This window comes from Sceloporus undulatus, chromosome 2 (assembly GCF_019175285.1).
Source record: "Sceloporus undulatus isolate JIND9_A2432 ecotype Alabama chromosome 2, SceUnd_v1.1, whole genome shotgun sequence".
NCBI classification, from domain to species: Eukaryota; Metazoa; Chordata; class Lepidosauria; order Squamata; family Phrynosomatidae; genus Sceloporus; species Sceloporus undulatus.
The window spans coordinates 22,317,663-22,334,656 of NC_056523.1; the positions used below are offsets into that span (position 1 = coordinate 22,317,663).

The window sequence follows — 16,994 nt, forward strand, 5'->3', positions numbered from 1 at the left end:
GAACCAATTGAAAAAGAGAAATGATGTGTGGTCCAGCCCTGATAAGATGGAGGTTTCCTGTGGAACTCACACTGTCCCTTTCTTACAGTTTCACATGGCATAGAGACAGTCTTGGTCTTTTTTTGTTCTGTTTTCTGTTATTCTCAAATGAAGAACCACATTTGACCAGAACATGTGGTTTATTACAGTTGTGCAGGCTACCATCAGCATCACCCTTGGATATCACTGTTTTACTTCTTCTGAGATCTGGTTGAATACTTTCAACATGGCATCTCGCACAGCCTTGGTGAGTTCTGGGACACTGTCTGCCGTCAGGCCCTGCGTTTCCACCTTGGGCAGAATCTGAATGGTGCACTCCCCTGGGGACAGAAAAGGAGAACGTGAGGGAGAGAAGCTGGTTAGAAAAGAAAGAAACAATTGCCTACTTAACAAAAGTAGACAGCTAGCATGGTGCCGTATGAGCACTGGACTACGATCCTAGAGGCCAGGGTTTGAATTCCTGTTCAGAAAACCCATTAAGTCACACTGTCTCATCCTCAGAGGAAGACAAAGGCAATCCCCTTCTAAATAAATCATGCCAAGAAAATCCTGTGATAGGGTTGCCTTAGGGTCACCATAAATCAGAAATGGCTTGAAGGCATGCAACAATTGCCAAAACTGGGATTCTGAGATTCTACAGGTATTTATACTGTTTACCTCTTTCCCCTGCAATGTCCCTGAGGTGAAAGAGGTAGCTTTGAATTCAGGTACTGTGGACCCAGTATGTTTATTTTAAGGATCTTGTTATCCATGTTATTATTTGGATCCCAACCTAACTGCAAAATAAAAGCCTTTTCTGGAAGCACCTTATGATATGTGTGTGTGTGTGTGTGTGTGTGTGTGAGAGAGAGAGAGAGGGGGGGACAGAAATGTATGTGCAAGAATTTGATCCTAAGCTGCATGAGATCCCAAGATACAGGATGGTGAATGTCAGCTTTCATATTTGATAGCTGGTTGTCAAGTATTGTGTGCCACTTACTTACCTTCTGTGAACTTTCTCTCCATTGTATTAAAGAAATGATGGTAAGAAGAGATGACCACAGGCACTACAGGAACCTGTGGAGAAACAAACTATAGTGAGGAGAAGGGCAAAGGGATAAGACCTACCTACTCCAAAAAATCATGCAAGAAGAGCGTGGTTCTTACCTGGGCCTGTACAGCTAGGTGGAAAGCCCCATGCTTGAAGGGCAACATGGAAGTGTTCTGGTTCCTGGTGCCTTCAGGGAATATAAAGATCTGGAACTGGAAGAGGAAATGAGGCAGTAGATTCAGAGTACAGCCAGTTCACAGAAACCTTTGCCTCAGGCCCTCTCATTGTCTAGATCTGGAAGGAACATTGCCAGTTAATCCTCTAGCTGGTTTTCAAATGTCCCAGTTTATTTATTTATTTTTATCCCACCTTTCTCCAAAAGTGGGACCCAAGGTGGCAAACAACATATATAAAACACATTAAAACAACAATTAAAATCATTAAAATATTAAAAATTACAAATATAAAATTTAAAACATACAAAGTTAAAAATAATAATCTAAAATTAACCCCTGGTTGCTCTCTATTCTTGCCACTTTCCCCTTTATCCTCAGCTTGCTTCAATTGTTGCAAATTATTGTACTCAGCATAGGACATGATCAAATAAAAGCTCAAAACATAAATATAAATTCCTCAAAATGGAAGACATTTTGAAATTCCACCCGGACAGAAGGTTGAAATGTAGGATGTGTCCTAAAAAGGAGGACATCTGGTCACCCTGAACAGAATGGAGGATAAACTTACTCATTTTGTACACCTAACTGTAACCATCGCCTCACTTTGATAATTATGGAATTTGTGGCATTACTAAATGGTTGGAGAAATGTTACATGGCTCATGTTTTGTTGTGATTGTTGGATGATAAAGATGTTGACTGAAGGAGAGTGATTTTTTTTTTCACCAGAGGGAAGGACAACTAACAAGAACAGCAACAACAACAAAGTCACTTCTAGCATTTATTTATTTGTTTTTAAAAATAACTATTGTCAGTGCTTCCGTCTCACTAGAAGCAAATGACTAAACTAATACTTTTGTACTTGTGGCACTTCATAAGATGACATGACTCACTGCAAAAGACGATAATGTTTATCAAAGCAGAAGGCCATAGGAAAAGAGACAGACAGCATTATAGGTGGATTGATTTGATCTTGGAGGTCCCTCATTCATTGGGTCATTATAAGTCAAAGTCAACTTAGAAGGAAATAATAACAACAAATTAACTTCTGAAGAACGGTGAAGAAAAAGTTATTTTAAAAATTGTAATTATCTTGGTAACTAACTATTCAAAGCTCTTGGAACTATAACAGTAATTAGTCTTTAAAAGTAACTTTCCAAGCTCTGGTTATATAATTTTGCTAATAACTTGTTGAATAATTGTGGCTGTGGGAAATGGAGGTAGCCATGAACTCCCATCTCACTTTGTGTGTGTGTGTGTTTTTGTTTGTGTGAGTACTAGTATGTGTATATACACTCACCTTTTCTGCTACCATGGTTTTCTGTATGTGTAACATAGTGTTGATGGCCTGAGATTTCCGCTCACGATCAATAAAGAAGTAGCCACACAGCCAGAAAGTCAGCCCCAATAATCCTACAAACCGAAGCTCCTTTTTAGCAATAGCGACGCATCGTGGTGGAAGAAACTGAGACATTGCTGTGGGGAAAAGCATTAAGATGTGGGTCTCTATGTGAAAGAGAATGTATGTTGAGAGGCCTTATAGCATCATATAAATCTAGGGCTGCATTTACACTTCAGAATTAATGCAGTTTGACACTGCTTTAAATGCCATTGCTCAATGCTACGGAATTCTGAGATTTCTAGTTTTGTGAAATGTTTGCTTTTCTCTGTCAGAGAGCTCTAGGGCCACTACAACAAACTACAAATCCCAGGATTCCATAGGATGGAGCCATGGCAGTTTAAGGGATGTCAAACTGCATTAATTCTGCAGTGTGACAACAGCCAACGTCTTTATCATCCAACAGTTACCACAAAACATAAGACAGCACTTGAGCCATGTGACATTTCTTAACTATTTAGTAATGCCACAAATCCCATAATTATCCCACAGTTCAATGTGACATCAACCAATGACAACTGTAATAATGGCCTTTACCCTGTCGGAATATCCATGCTAGTTAGCGAACTGTAGGAACTGCAGTCCAAAAAAAAACCAAAAAAGGAACTTTTATAAGGACTTTATCAGACTGGCAAAAAAGACAGGAGCGTAGCAATATGCTCCTGTCAATATAGCGCAATAATGAGAAGATTATCACACTACGTTGCATGACATTGCAATTATTGTACTATTATCCTGTGAATAAAGAGACATTCTAGTACTGCTTTTTATTCATGGGAAAATCCCGTGATTTTCCACAGAACTAACAGGAACACATTCCCCCTATCCAGTTCCCAACAGATTGCCCACCAGGATGACCAGAGTCATCTGCATCCTCCAACTTAGCCTGAAGCCAGATGGAAATGCATTTGGATAATCTACCTCCTCCGGAACCGCTGGAGATCAGAAACTGTCATACACTCCAGAGCCATGCCTAAAAATGGAATAGTGGAGATTAGACTGTGGATGCATCTACACGATAGAAATAATGCAGTTTGACACCACTTCAAATCCTGTATCTCCATCCTATGGAAGCCTAGGATTTATAGTTTTACAAGGTCTTCAGCCTTTGCTGCCAAAGAGTGCTAGTGCCTCACAAAACAACAAATCCCAGGAATCTGTAGGATGGAGTTAAAATGGTGTCAAAGTGCATTATTTCTACCATGTAGATGCATCCAATATCCAAACTAGTAGGGTCCAGGGAAGGCTATTTAAACACTGGTTTTACAGTTGTTTCATTTAGGCACAATGGAACCCTTCCTTGTTGTAAAGAACCATCTGCCACTCCCTTTACTCAGCCCAGTTATGAAACTGGAAGGTTGTTTCTGATTATGAAACAAAAAAGGCTTAAGGTCTGGTAAGATAAATTACCAGATCCAATTAAAAAGGTATTCAGGTGAAGAATTAATTGGAGCAATGGCCCCAATTCACCTGCTCCCTCTCAAAAAAATTCCAATAAAGAGGTGGATAAAAACCATAGCTAGGGTCTAGAGAAGCAGTTGACTCACTTTGATTTTTCAAAACTGTGTATCTTTTTCATGAAACAGAATGTGTGGAGAATGATATGCAGATACTCTCGTGTCATATCTTTTTAGTGCCAGGTTTATCCTCATAAGGGATTTTTAAGGGATTGTTTGTTATGTGTTTAGAATGAGGGAGTGCAGCACTGGAAAGATGGAACAGGGGCAAGACGTAGAGAGGGAGCTTGGACAGAAAACCTCAAATGGTGTTAATGCTGGAGATCTCTAAGGAAATAAAACAGACCTTACGATGAACTTACCAACTATATCAACATATCCCTGGTGATTGCCCACCATCACATAGCACTCTTCATTTGGGAGGTTTTCGAGGCCTTGGATTTTGAATTTGATGCCAAAGACATATTTAATGGGAGAGAGTAGCTTGTTATGAATCCTGTCAGAAAAACAAATATGAAATAGCTCTATTTAGTGATATAATAATAAAAAACCTGATGTGAAGAGAGGGAGTGAACTTGAGTGTGAGATGCCAAGGAGATAGCCTTGTTTAGTAGGTCCTCACAAAAGTGGTGTGCGGTTACTGTTGGTGGCTTTTTTGGACTTTGTTACTGTCACAGGATTCTGGGGTTTGTAGTCCAAGAAAGTAATTTTCTGAAGCTCAGAGTATGGCTGCCCAGTCCCAACAAAATAATGAAAGACAAGATCAGTTATAAGAGGACAGCAACCATTTGGAAGCGCATCTGGAGGATTTGAGGAGGTAAAACAGACCCACATCATAATCCATATCACAATCAAGGTACTCACACACACACACACACACACACACACACACTCACACACACTCTAAATGTACAGGTGTACCTCAGTTAACAAAGTAGATGTGTTCCTGGACTTACTTCTTTAAGAGAAAATTTGGTAGCAGCAGAAGAAATAACATTAAAAGAATAGAGATGGGAAGAACAGAAAAAGAAGGCGGAGAGGAGCAGTCTGTACCGCACCATTGTTAACTGAGGCATGCCTGTACCATCTTTCTAGTGAGGCAACAAGAATAACCATAATATACAACATTCAGTGTTTTTGATATAAATGGGCAAAATCACCCACCTGAATGAATCTTGTCATTAGTCATCTGTCCCTGTCTATTCTTCCCCTTGTTATTCCCAAGCATCCTGTTTGCCTTTATTGTTCTTTTTTAAATTTCTTTTCTTTCTTTCTTTTCTAAAACTTAAATTGCAGTAGCAGAGCTCTGGAATTGCATGAAAAAGTGGAAATTAAAATAAAACGAAGTGAAAGGCATGCTGGTGGAGTATAGGGCAGGAGGGCAAAGTTAAGGAGGAGTGCAGAAGAGAGCGCAAAGGCAGATACAGTCCCAGTCGCACTGCAGAGAGGTGTGATAATGGCTGCTCTGAACATGGTATGTTTCCACTTTAAAAAAAGCTGGCGTAATTGCTACAAGAATGGGGCTTGTATGGTACTGTTCTGAATCTGGATAATACTTAAGGAATTAGAGTGTAGGAATACAATTTTTCTAGCCTGCATAAAAATTATCAGGTACTGTATATGTGTGTGCATTTTTTTAAAATGTCCATGTTTTCCATACACATATATATTTGTTGTTATTATTTGCTGTCAGTGAAGTGCTTATAGACAGACCTGTCTCTCTATAAACACTTCACTCCATGCATCTGATGAAGTCAACTCAGTCTATGAAAGCTTATGGTGTAATGTTCTCAAAGGTGTGACAAGATCCCTTTGCCTATGAATAAAAGACCTCTGTGAGAACTCAGTCATCAACCACCCTGCTCAGGTTTTACAAATATACAACTATGATGTCTTTTATTGAATCAGTCCATATTAGTAACACTGTCTTTCTTGTTTCCTACTGCCTTCTATGCATATTAAGGGCACACATTTTATGCACACGTGTCAAATATATGCTTTTTCGAGTTACCCCCCCCCCCCCGCTTGTTGAATAAGATTTTTCAAAACTATATGTATGTATTTTTGTGTCCACCTTCTCAAGCATATCCCTTTTGAGTAAGGCGTGAATTGCACCACTTTGGAACACTACGGATTTCCATTCTTTGGGAAGAATGGATTTGCTAGTTACACTGAAAAGTAACTAGTTTGAGAAGTATGGATTTGCTAGTTATGCTGAAATACAAGTTAAATGATTTCTTTTTTAAAATTTATGTATTTTAATTATATATATATATATATATATATATATATATATATATATATATATATATTACAAAAATCGCAAACATATACAAAAACACTCTTACTAATATCTACAAATACAACTACACAGATATAACATTCAACATATGAAATATGGACTCACTATACTTAACACATGAACTCTCATCCAACCTTTGTTAACAGTTAATTCCACAGATACACACACACACACACACACAAATATATACTTTTGTCCTTTGGTAGGCAAACATTTTTCTCTCTTTCCTTCTTTTTCATTTATTTTCTTATATTAAACTAATTTCTTGTGTGGTTATTTTATTTCTTTAAGCCTATGCTTTTCCTTAGTCTTTGAATTTTCCTAGTAATAGTTTCCTCTTTTCTAACTGCTTCTTCATTCTCTTCTTTAATTTGATCTTATTATAGTTTGATCTATTTAATTTTTCTTTTCCTCAAAGCTTCAGTAGCTATTCTATCTCCATTTCTTCCCCCAATATTTAATTACTAAATCCCATTCTTCTTCTATTCCCGTTTTATTTTCTTCTTTAAGTTTTTTGTTAGTCTATCAGCACCTCTCATATCTCAGTTTTCTCAGCCATTCATCTAGTGATGGAATGATTTCTTCATTCATCGCTGCTCTTATACACCTAAATCCCATTGCTACTAGCAAATACAATAGATCTGCTGAATCAATGATAATTTGATGAATCAACATTTATGTGTGTTTCATTCATTCAGAGGGTTTACTCTGGGGGAGTAGCAATTTAATTTAACCAAAGGCTTTAAGCTGTGCCTCCATCTAGGCTGACAACAACACCCATTCTGCTACATTACACACAGTGCCTTTCAGTGGAGACTGGAGGCTTCCATGAAGGTGGAGTGTTGAATCTACTCTGAGTTGTAACTGAAACTTCAAAGGAGTTGTCCAGCATACTGGATATATTTGGGTTCACCACTGTGGATAGCTCCTTTAAAATTAGACTAAAACCTAAAGCAAGTTTACCATCCCACCAGAAACAGCAGCCACCAGCCACTACGTATCTTCTGCAGTATGCTCCATTCAGCACTCCTACTTAATGAACACAAACACCTCCTTCAGTACCAAGGTGAAATTATACATTCTTCACACATGGATCCGGTCAGCTCACCTCATATTGTCCACGTTGCGTCCTTTGTAAGCACAGAGGAGGATGATCCCCAAACAAGCAAAACCCACCAAGAAAAATAGGAAGCCCACTTTGCAATAATATTTGACTGTGGTGCTGCTCAGGTAGAGGAGTGGGAAACTCAACAAGGAAAGGAGGAGGAGGCCTTCAGCCAGTGACATCTCCATCATGCCTACTACTGCAGACGAACTTTTAGGAAATGGACTGGGAGCTACAACTGGGAACCCTGCATAATGTATAATCTTGCGTAGGTGAGCAAGGTGATGATGCAGTTTTATACTGATGGAATAGGGTGTGCACCCAAACATGGATATGCAAATCTGTTGTAATGGTGATCAGAATCTATTTTCCTTAATTGAACTCTATATCTGAGGGAGCTGTGTGCCTTTGCTACTAGTGAACAGGAAATCACTAAGTATTATGGTCAAGACTTTTGGGTTATTAGTAATTTGGATTCTATCCAAGAATCTGAGAATCAGTGAGGTATTGTCAGATCATGTGGCACATTCCAAGTAGTGTCACATTTTGAAATTGTGTGGTTGTGATCTGTCAATGGAGATTTAATTCCGATGCTTTGTCAGTCCATTTTGAATTCCTCCCAGAGCACCACAAGGGCCACGGCTGGTTTCTTTTCCTGAGCATGGTGAACCAAACTTTTTAGGCTTTTTGTTATAGTTGTCATTATTATTACCAATAACAGGGCCCAGAAAGTAAAGTTCACAAGACAGTTTACAAATTCAATCTGATAAAATATAGATTAAAACATACAAAAGATTATTATTAACATTAATTACTACCATAACATTAAAAATCATTTAACACATACACTGAAAAAAGAAAGTCTTTTTAAAAAAAGTACAGCACCCTATAAAAGCACTTTCTTTAAAAACAGCCTGGTGAAACGTCAGAAAGAAACTCTGCTAGAACATGGCCACATAGTCCGAAAAACCCACAAAAAACTATGGATGCCGGCCATGAAAGCCTTCGACTTCTCAATGCTATGGAATTCTTGGAATTGTCATTTGTTGTGGCAGAAAAACTCCCTGACAAAGAAGGCAACATGTGTCACAAAACTACAATTCCCAGAATTCCACTGCACTAAGCCATGGCAGTTAAAGTGGTGTCAAACCAGATTAATTTGTATCCATATCATGGCTTTCTCAGAAAAGTTCACACACACATATATCACCTCAAAAATGCTGTGAGGAAAAGGTGCACCCTCTAGTGGCATTGCGGTGCTATTGTGTGTTAGTAAGGAGAAAGGAATATCCCAGCATCTCTAATGGTTAGGGAAGATTAGGAACCACTGTCACTTAGTGCCTAAAGAATGTACCAATCAATCCAGTTACATTCTTGACAGATCCCTGACAGATGTCTCTTCTCCAGGTTAAACATTCCCAACTCCCTAAGTCTCTCCTCATAGGGCTTTATGGTTTCCAGACCCTTCACCATTTTGGTCACCCTCCTCGGGACACGCTCCAGGTTTTCAATATCCTTTATGAATTGTGGTGTCCAGAACTGGACACAGAGAAGGAGAGAGACACTCACCCTCACACTATCATTAATTGTTATATGTAAAAAATGTATATGCACATTGATTTCTACATATACATCTGAAAAACCTATTGGGTGAATTTTAATCTGCCTTGAAAAAAGTGCGTGTCCCATGGTTTCATCTTTGTTGACATTTTCATGACTGAATACTTCTTAAAGGCATTTCATTTTCCTCCTTCCAGACCTTGGTGGGAGGAACAATGCTTTGATGCACTGGAGGCATGCAGCCATATTGTGACTGGTCAGACACCAGGTGACTCTTCAAGCCACTTCCCTGCTTTTTGCCATTTCCAGGATACGCAGAAACAGAAAAAGTTAAAGTTAAAGCACAATGCATAGTATGATGTGTGCTTGTTTTACATCTGGATGAGTTTTCTTCATTTCTCATTCATACTTAAAACATGGGAACATCTTTAATCTGCCAGTTAATATGCACATGTGAGCAAGAACATGGTGATACAGGGTTCTTACAAATACCTGCCCAGCTGTTATACTATAGTGGGCCCTTGGTATCTGCTGGAGTTTGGTTCCAGGCCCACCCATGGATGCCAGCATTTAACCACTGCACCACCAGAGCTCCCTAACAGTTTCCCACTTAATAATTAATAATCAATTGATACTGTGAATCCAATCACTTTGGTTTTAAAATGTAATTATATTGGCTTGCTCTCATTAGAAACATTATAACTTGATTTTATTAGTTCCTGTCACTCTGAAAATTGTAGCAGGACAAGCTATCCTGGGTGTTCATTAAGACAGTATCCCAAACTTTTATGGGACTTTTTAAAAACTATTATATCCTCCTTGTCCATTCCTTAACATTCAGATTCCCTTCCTTCATTCTTTTCCCCAGAAATACTGTAAAAAAATCGATTATGGAGTACAGTGTGCCCACGCCATATGCAGGTGCACTATACGGGGCTTTCAACATTTGCTGAAGCTGCGCAGCAAAATGGAGAATATCGTGCACGTCTGTGGTGCAGGCACATGGCCGCACTGCGAGCTCAAGACCCATTATACGCAGTGGGGCTCGAGCATATTCACTTTTTGCCTTACTGGTGGTGGTGTTCCGGAACAGATCACCTTCAAAAGGTAAGGGCCCACTGTATTTTCTTTGAGAACAATAAGTCAAGGTATTACTGTATTTACTCCCCCAAATTATTTCTTAAAATGATGTAATAGAAAGATTTTAATCTATATACAGAACTGCAATTCCTGCTCAGTTTTATTTCCTGAGTTCTTAAGATGGGAATGAGTGTTTTATGTCTTCTTGACACTATGGAGGACCTGCAGCCCATAAACTGGTAACACTAAAGAGGTCTCTTTCAGTTCAATTATTCCTTACAGTTTCCAGGAACTTGTAGCTCCATTTCTAGCAACAAACAAAATTAAAGTAGATTTCTTTGTAATTACTGTCTGAATAAAATACGATTACAATATTTTGATAATTGATAATTTTATGCCAAACCAAACTTGTCATAAAATATTTTATGTCCCTAAAGTAATAACAAAATGACTTTCCATATGTATAGGATACTAATATTACATTTTAATTTTTCTGAAAATATCATTTTTCCCCAAACAACAACAACCTTTTATATTTCTTACAACAAAGCATCAAAACCTTTGGAAACGTTACACATCTATCTCTGAACATGCTCTATGTGTAATCTTTGACACATTGCACCTTCTTGGTAATAACTGAAACCAAAGGATCTATCTAAAAAAACAACAACAGCCAGACATTAACCAAAAACAACAACATTTATTTTGTTTGAACAAAATGTACAAAGGTGCTCAAAGTAATGTCTTCCATGACATGAGCCTGGAAATCCTTCCCACTGCCAAGCATCCAAGGGAGGTAAATTATTCAAGTCTGCTACTTCTTACCAGACTTCTTAATCCCACCTCCACCTGCAATAGAAGAGAGACCGCTATCAGCCTAGGTTAAGAAAGAGCATTAACAAGGATTAACATGCAACATTGGAGGCAAAACCTGGCATCCCAACTCTGATGGCATGCTTTTCTTTTTTTAGGATTCAGCATAAGCTTCTTAACTTTTAAAACACGACATGTCACTTCTTTTCACCAGCCTGTTCAGGACCTGCATTCTAGGAATTCTAGGCTTCTCCTTTGGCTTGGCATCATTTTTTAACTTGCTGCTCTATACTCTTGAAAATGCCTCCCTCAACATCCACAGACTGTTTCTTCCATTAATATCTTTAAATCTCAATTAAAAACTTTGTTTTCCAAAGCTTTTGGAAGTTGAGTTTAAAACTGTTTTATAATATTGTCTGCTTTGATTATATGTATTGTCAGTTTTTCTTTATATTCAACCACACTGGATTTTGTATTTCTATCTGGGTAATTTGTTTACAATTATATTCCATTAGTTGAACATTTGTATTACTCCTTCCTTCCGGCATGCATGTGTATTCACAGCTTAAATACCCTAAAGACCTGGAATGACCTGCGGGACGAGATCCGTCAATTAACATCTTTGGACAGCTTCAAAAAGTCTGTGAAGACGGATCTCTTCAGGCTGGCCTTCCCAGATTAAAATATCCCGGCCTCAGGATCTCCCCCCTCCTGAGTAATGTCTCCAAAGCCCCCTTTTCTTTTCTTTAGAACTGTAGTTGCAGTGGTTTGTTGGTTGGTATTATTTTGTTTAATTTATTGTTATTTTAACTAGTTATTGTGGTTTTAAATTAGATATGTAGTTTAATAACTTTTTAAGGGGGGAGGGAAATATATTGTTTTTATGCTGTATGTTATTTTAATGTTGCAAACCGCCCGGATTAGTTCGCCACAGGGCGGTATATAAATAAAAATTATTATTATTATTATTATTATTATTATTATTATTATTATTATTACTAAAGACACCAGATGCCTGATCTTGGAAACTAAGTAGGATCAGCCCTGGTTAGCACTTGGATGGGAGACCGCCAATGAATACCAAATGCTGTAGTGTTTCAGAGGAAGGAACTTGCAAAACCATTGTTGAGAATTCCTTGCCTAAGAAAACCCTATGAAATTCATGGAGCCACCCTAAGTCAACAGATGACTTGGAGGCACACGTGCATACATATATATACTGTATACCCTTCCCATTTGTGGGATTCAGTTCTGCTTCCTCCCCCACAGATAGGGAAAATGTGGGAGCCCAAGCCCATATTAATCAATGAGGTGAATGTATCCAGGGCAGCATAGCTGTGCTACCATTGATTAATATGGGGCGATGTGCAGGAGTTCTAATATGCAAACGGTTAGCCCACCAATATCGCAATATTGCGCAATATCCGGACAATATCCACTGTATATATTTTAGATTGTTGTGCCTTTAGCAGAGTTGACTGCTTTCCATTCTTGTTGTTTACTTTGTAAAGCACCATATATATTGTGGACTAATTCTCCTCACCTGATCTATAAACAGGGATAGAATCAAGTCATGAGGCAGTCTGAAAAAACTGGTATGAGTCCACTATGCATTAACATCAAAGTAGTACTGAAAGCTCTCCAAGACACTTCTCTCATTCACATTTCATCTCCAGTCCTTTCTAATTAATTAGGACTTGGCAACTACTATTCAAGTTCTGGTAACCTCAATACTTTACTAGTTAACATGCTTTACACTGGATATGTCTGAAAATTTGTTGGAGGCCTGTTTCTTTGTAGGAATGTATCAAAGGCAAAGTATTACACTAGTGCTCCAACATCTCTATTGGCTCCAACATCTCTGTTGGCGTCTTATACCACCTTAGATGCCTTCAAGAAGGCTCTTAAGACAGATCTCTTCTGGCAGGCCTACCCACCTGAATTTTTATAAAGAATCTAAGAAAAATCCCACTCTTGCTGTAATTGTGCATTTTAGATAATATTTTTATTGTTTTAAATTGCAATTTTTAGTGATGTATTGTTTTATTGTATGTAATCTAGATGTAACTGCTGTTTTATGGTTGTAATCCCACCTCGATCCATCGGGAGAAGTGGCAAATATAAATAAAATTTATAATTATTACTGTTGTTGTTGTCTTCCATGCATAAACTGAGGTCCTGATCTACCATATCCTTAGCTTCTTGAGCCCTAAATACCATAATAATTGCTTTTGTATGCTCACAAGATCAACTATGGGCACCTTCTGGACCATACTATCTGTGTACCAACTCCAACTTCTGCAATTTTCTCTACAACAGGAGTGGCAATGAATGTATTATACAGGACACACACAGTCCTTCCACCTAATTTTGTTGGATACTACTGAAAATTTGTGCCCCAGTGTCAGTTTTAAAAAACTGACTTTTCCCCCCTACAGCAAGAAATGTGCAGCAAACACACCTTGTTTTAAAAGAGAATTGTGATTCTCAAAGCACAATTCTCCTTTAGGGATGCAAAAAATATTGGAAAAATGGTTGACAAATATTTTTCATGATCAACAGGAGAAGAAACTGACAAGAAGAATCCTTGTTCAACAAGAATTGTATTCTGTGCAAAATGCCTACATGGGTTTTGGGGGTTTTTTTGCATGCAATATTTTTTGCACTGAAACCATTATTTCTCCGCCCACCCCCCCCCCTCCAATACACAATACGTTTCCTGTGCTAAAACACCACAGGTTAATTTTGTGCAGAGCAAATCCCAAAACGCAAGCAAAAACTAGTTTTTAAAGACTCTCCCACCGGGAAGAAATTTTTTGGCTGCCTCTAAGAACAAAATTAGTGACAAATATACTCTTACATGGTGCACACTGTCCATATTTAACTGGCATTGTATCTGCACTGCAGAAATAATCCAGTTTGACACTGCTTTACTGACGGCTCAGTGGTATGGGCCACAGAATCTGACAGAGAAGGTGCATTATCTCAAAAAACTACAAATCCCCGAATCCCATAGCATTGAGGCCATGGCAGTTAAAGCAGTGTCAAACTGCATTTTTTCTGCAGTGCAGATGCAGCCTGGGAATGTGTAGCATGGAGTGGGATGTCTCTCTCAGTGATTCCAGAGAGGAGAAATTGCCCTTGAATCCTTCAAAGTTGTCCATCTTGTCCTAGGGGTCAGTCAAAGGTCCAAGCTTTTTATTTCCAACAAAGGGAAAATCTTCCTTTTTACCATCTTTCGACAGCAAGCCAACATAGTGCATGCTTTGATTGTTGGCAAGGATTCTGGGAATCGGGTTCAATCCCAGCTCAGCCATGGAAACCCACTGGTGACCTGAGGAAGCACACTCTCTCAAGCTTCCAGTGGAGGCACTGGTAAGCCTCCTCTGCAAACCTTGTCAAGAAAACCCCATGACAGGGTTGCCTGGGCCGCCATATTTAGAAATGACTTGAAAGCACACAACAATGACCAGGTTCAGCTGCTTCAGGAACCCCAACAACGTTCCAGCGTATGCTCTCTGGCCCTAAAACTTCCCTTTCTAAAATCTCATAACACTGGAAAGCTATACTATGAGGTAAGGATAGCTGAGAATTGCATTCAATTTGCTGGGTTTTTTTTTGGGGGGGGGGGGGTTGCATGAACTTTCCCAACTTTGCAATTTCTTTAGAACTGAACCACAATGTGATAACTGACATAGTTGCCCCATTCCACACAAAGGTCTGACATTTTGCACTTAAAATTCTGGCTTTATGCTGCTCAGTTAAGATCCCCCCCAAATTTTCTGACAAGTTCTACATCTTAATCAACTTTGGTATTGCCAAACTACACATTCACTATAAACTGCCTCTGCAAACGAAACAGCAGCTGGGTTAGAGGCAACAAGAGATCTGAACAGGAAATTTGTGCAGGATCAAATCCACAGCTGGAATACATTGCAAATCAGGACCTTGCAGATGCACTACTTTCAAACTGAACTGGCTAAGCATGCTTTTCAAAACTAAGAAATAAGTTGATGTGTGATATGGTCTTTTAATTCAGCACAAATTACAAGCCCTATTTTCCTACTGAAACTTGAGCTCCCCATCTGTGTCAACATTACGTCTTCATGGGACCAAGGCAATTCTTCATTGTATGACGCTTAAGAGGAAACCACATACTGAGGGGCCCTTGCCAGCAGCTTTTGCCTTCAGCTCTTCCAATTTCTTCTGCTCCTCCTTCTGTTTTGCTTGAAAGCAACTCTTCCTGTTGGGAGATTAGCAACAATAAACTCAAATTAGTACTACAGTTCTACTACGACTACTAACTACTACAATTCCAGTATTACTACTGTTACACAAAAACACCGGCAAAATAAACCATTTTTTTTTGAGGACAGAGAGAGAAGAGAGTGTGAAATGTAAGAGATGACGCCCAACCTATTGTATTATCCCATAGCTTACACTGTAAACGCTTAGGGAGTGCTTAGTGCTGTGATAAGTGGTATAGAAATGTACCTGCTATTGCTACTATACTAAGATGGCAGAGCAGTTAATTGTTACAACCAAACACCACAGATTAAACCATTTCTTTTGCGGAGAGAGAGAGAATGAAGGGTGTGAAAATACTTTCAGTAAAAGGCTGTAAGCATAAACTGGCACGCAGTCGACAAGGCAGAGTAGGAGAGGATGCCCACACATATTGTACCATCCCACATTAGTCACAGCAGAGCGGTTAACTGGGGCCCATGGTGCTAAGCTTAGCTGGCTTTGTTCACTGACAGCCCTCTTCCTAAACCACACAGCAACACCCCACTGCTCTTTTATAGGTTTCTCCTCAATCCCACCTCATCCATTTCCTTCGACTGCTTCTTGGGCTGCTTCAAGGGCTTCTTCTTTCCACCTGGAGAAGGAGAAGGAGAAAAATGATAAATGGTTGTTAACTGTCCTTGACTTCCCCAGGACTCCCTGCCTTCCACTGCTCTGTTTAAGTTTTGCAGACTCATGCCCATGACCTCCCTGACTGACCGGTACTTTGTGCCAGCCTATATGTGCAGTAAGGGCTGAACATCCACATGCTCACAGGCCTTACCGTGCTGCACAGCTGCCATTATAGCGTGCGCACATCCACATGGCATGCGCCATGACACACGCAGCGCTCAGTGCCCAAATGGTGCTGGACAGAAGGGGCATCATCATGGCACAACTATGATGCCCTTTGTGGGGTGCGAGAAGAAGCTGGCTAATGGTGACTTCCTTTTGCATCCTGTGGAGGCCGGATCACTGCCGTGGCATGTGGCTGCTGCGGCAAGGGTCCAGGGCAAAAAGGGGCAGCTGCAGGCCGCCCATCTGTAGAGGCCCTAGAGAGCATGGAATATGTAGTCCAAGACAATGGAGGGCATGGGATACATAGCCCTAGACAATGGGGAGTATGGGGTATGTAGTCCAAAGGCTCCATGCAGGTCGAGGCCACCACGATTTGTTGCTCGCCCTCGCTGCCTCCCTCCCCGCCTTAAGAGAGGCTCTCCTGCATCTACCAAGGGCCCTTCTCCTTCCGCCATCCATCCATTCAGGGGTCCCTTTACCTTCCCGGCCCGACATATTGCTCCCACTCCCGACAGAGAGAGACGCAAGACAACCGACGCCCCCTCGAACCCGGGAGGAAGGAGGAGGAACACAGCGCCAACGGACAGACAGACAGGCAGCCCTAGAGCGTCACTTCCGCCCGGAGTTGAGCCGACGCGCCTGTGGCGACGGAAGAGGAAGCAGCGACTGTAGAGACGCGAAGCTTAGAGTGTCATGCGATAGGGCACTTCCGGGAACATTTAAACTCCACTCTCAAGGCTGCAACCACACTGGAGGAATAACCCGGTTTGGCACCGCTTTAAGTGTCTTGGCTCAAGGCTATGGGATTCTAGGAGTTGGAGTTTGTTGTGGGTCCAGAGGGGAGCGAAGCGGAGCCAAGATGACTGGACTGAGGCTGTCGTACTTTGGCCACATCATGAGGAGGAGGCACAACTCACTGGAAAAAACTAATGGTAGGAAAGGTGGAGGGAAG

The 16,994-nt window shown here is 40.1% G+C and overlaps 1 protein-coding gene and 1 long non-coding RNA gene across 2 annotated transcripts; both read right to left on the reverse strand.

Annotated features, from left to right (window-relative positions):
- Positions 1-222: 222 nt before the first annotated feature.
- Positions 223-7,698, reverse strand: LOC121924145 (1-acyl-sn-glycerol-3-phosphate acyltransferase alpha-like). Its single transcript, XM_042455294.1, has 6 exons — positions 7,511-7,698; positions 4,463-4,596; positions 2,545-2,720; positions 1,186-1,281; positions 1,023-1,095; positions 223-359 (listed from the first exon to the last, which is right to left on the reverse strand). Exons 1-6 carry the CDS (start codon positions 7,696-7,698, stop codon positions 223-225), a joined length of 804 nt encoding a protein of 267 aa, XP_042311228.1.
- Positions 7,699-10,827: 3,129 nt separating this feature from the next.
- Positions 10,828-16,679, reverse strand: LOC121920821. The gene is made up of 4 exons (XR_006101774.1): positions 16,522-16,679; positions 15,784-15,839; positions 15,119-15,203; positions 10,828-10,996 (listed from the first exon to the last, which is right to left on the reverse strand). It is a non-coding gene; the product is annotated as an uncharacterized LOC121920821 (long non-coding RNA).
- Positions 16,680-16,994: the final 315 nt, after the last annotated feature.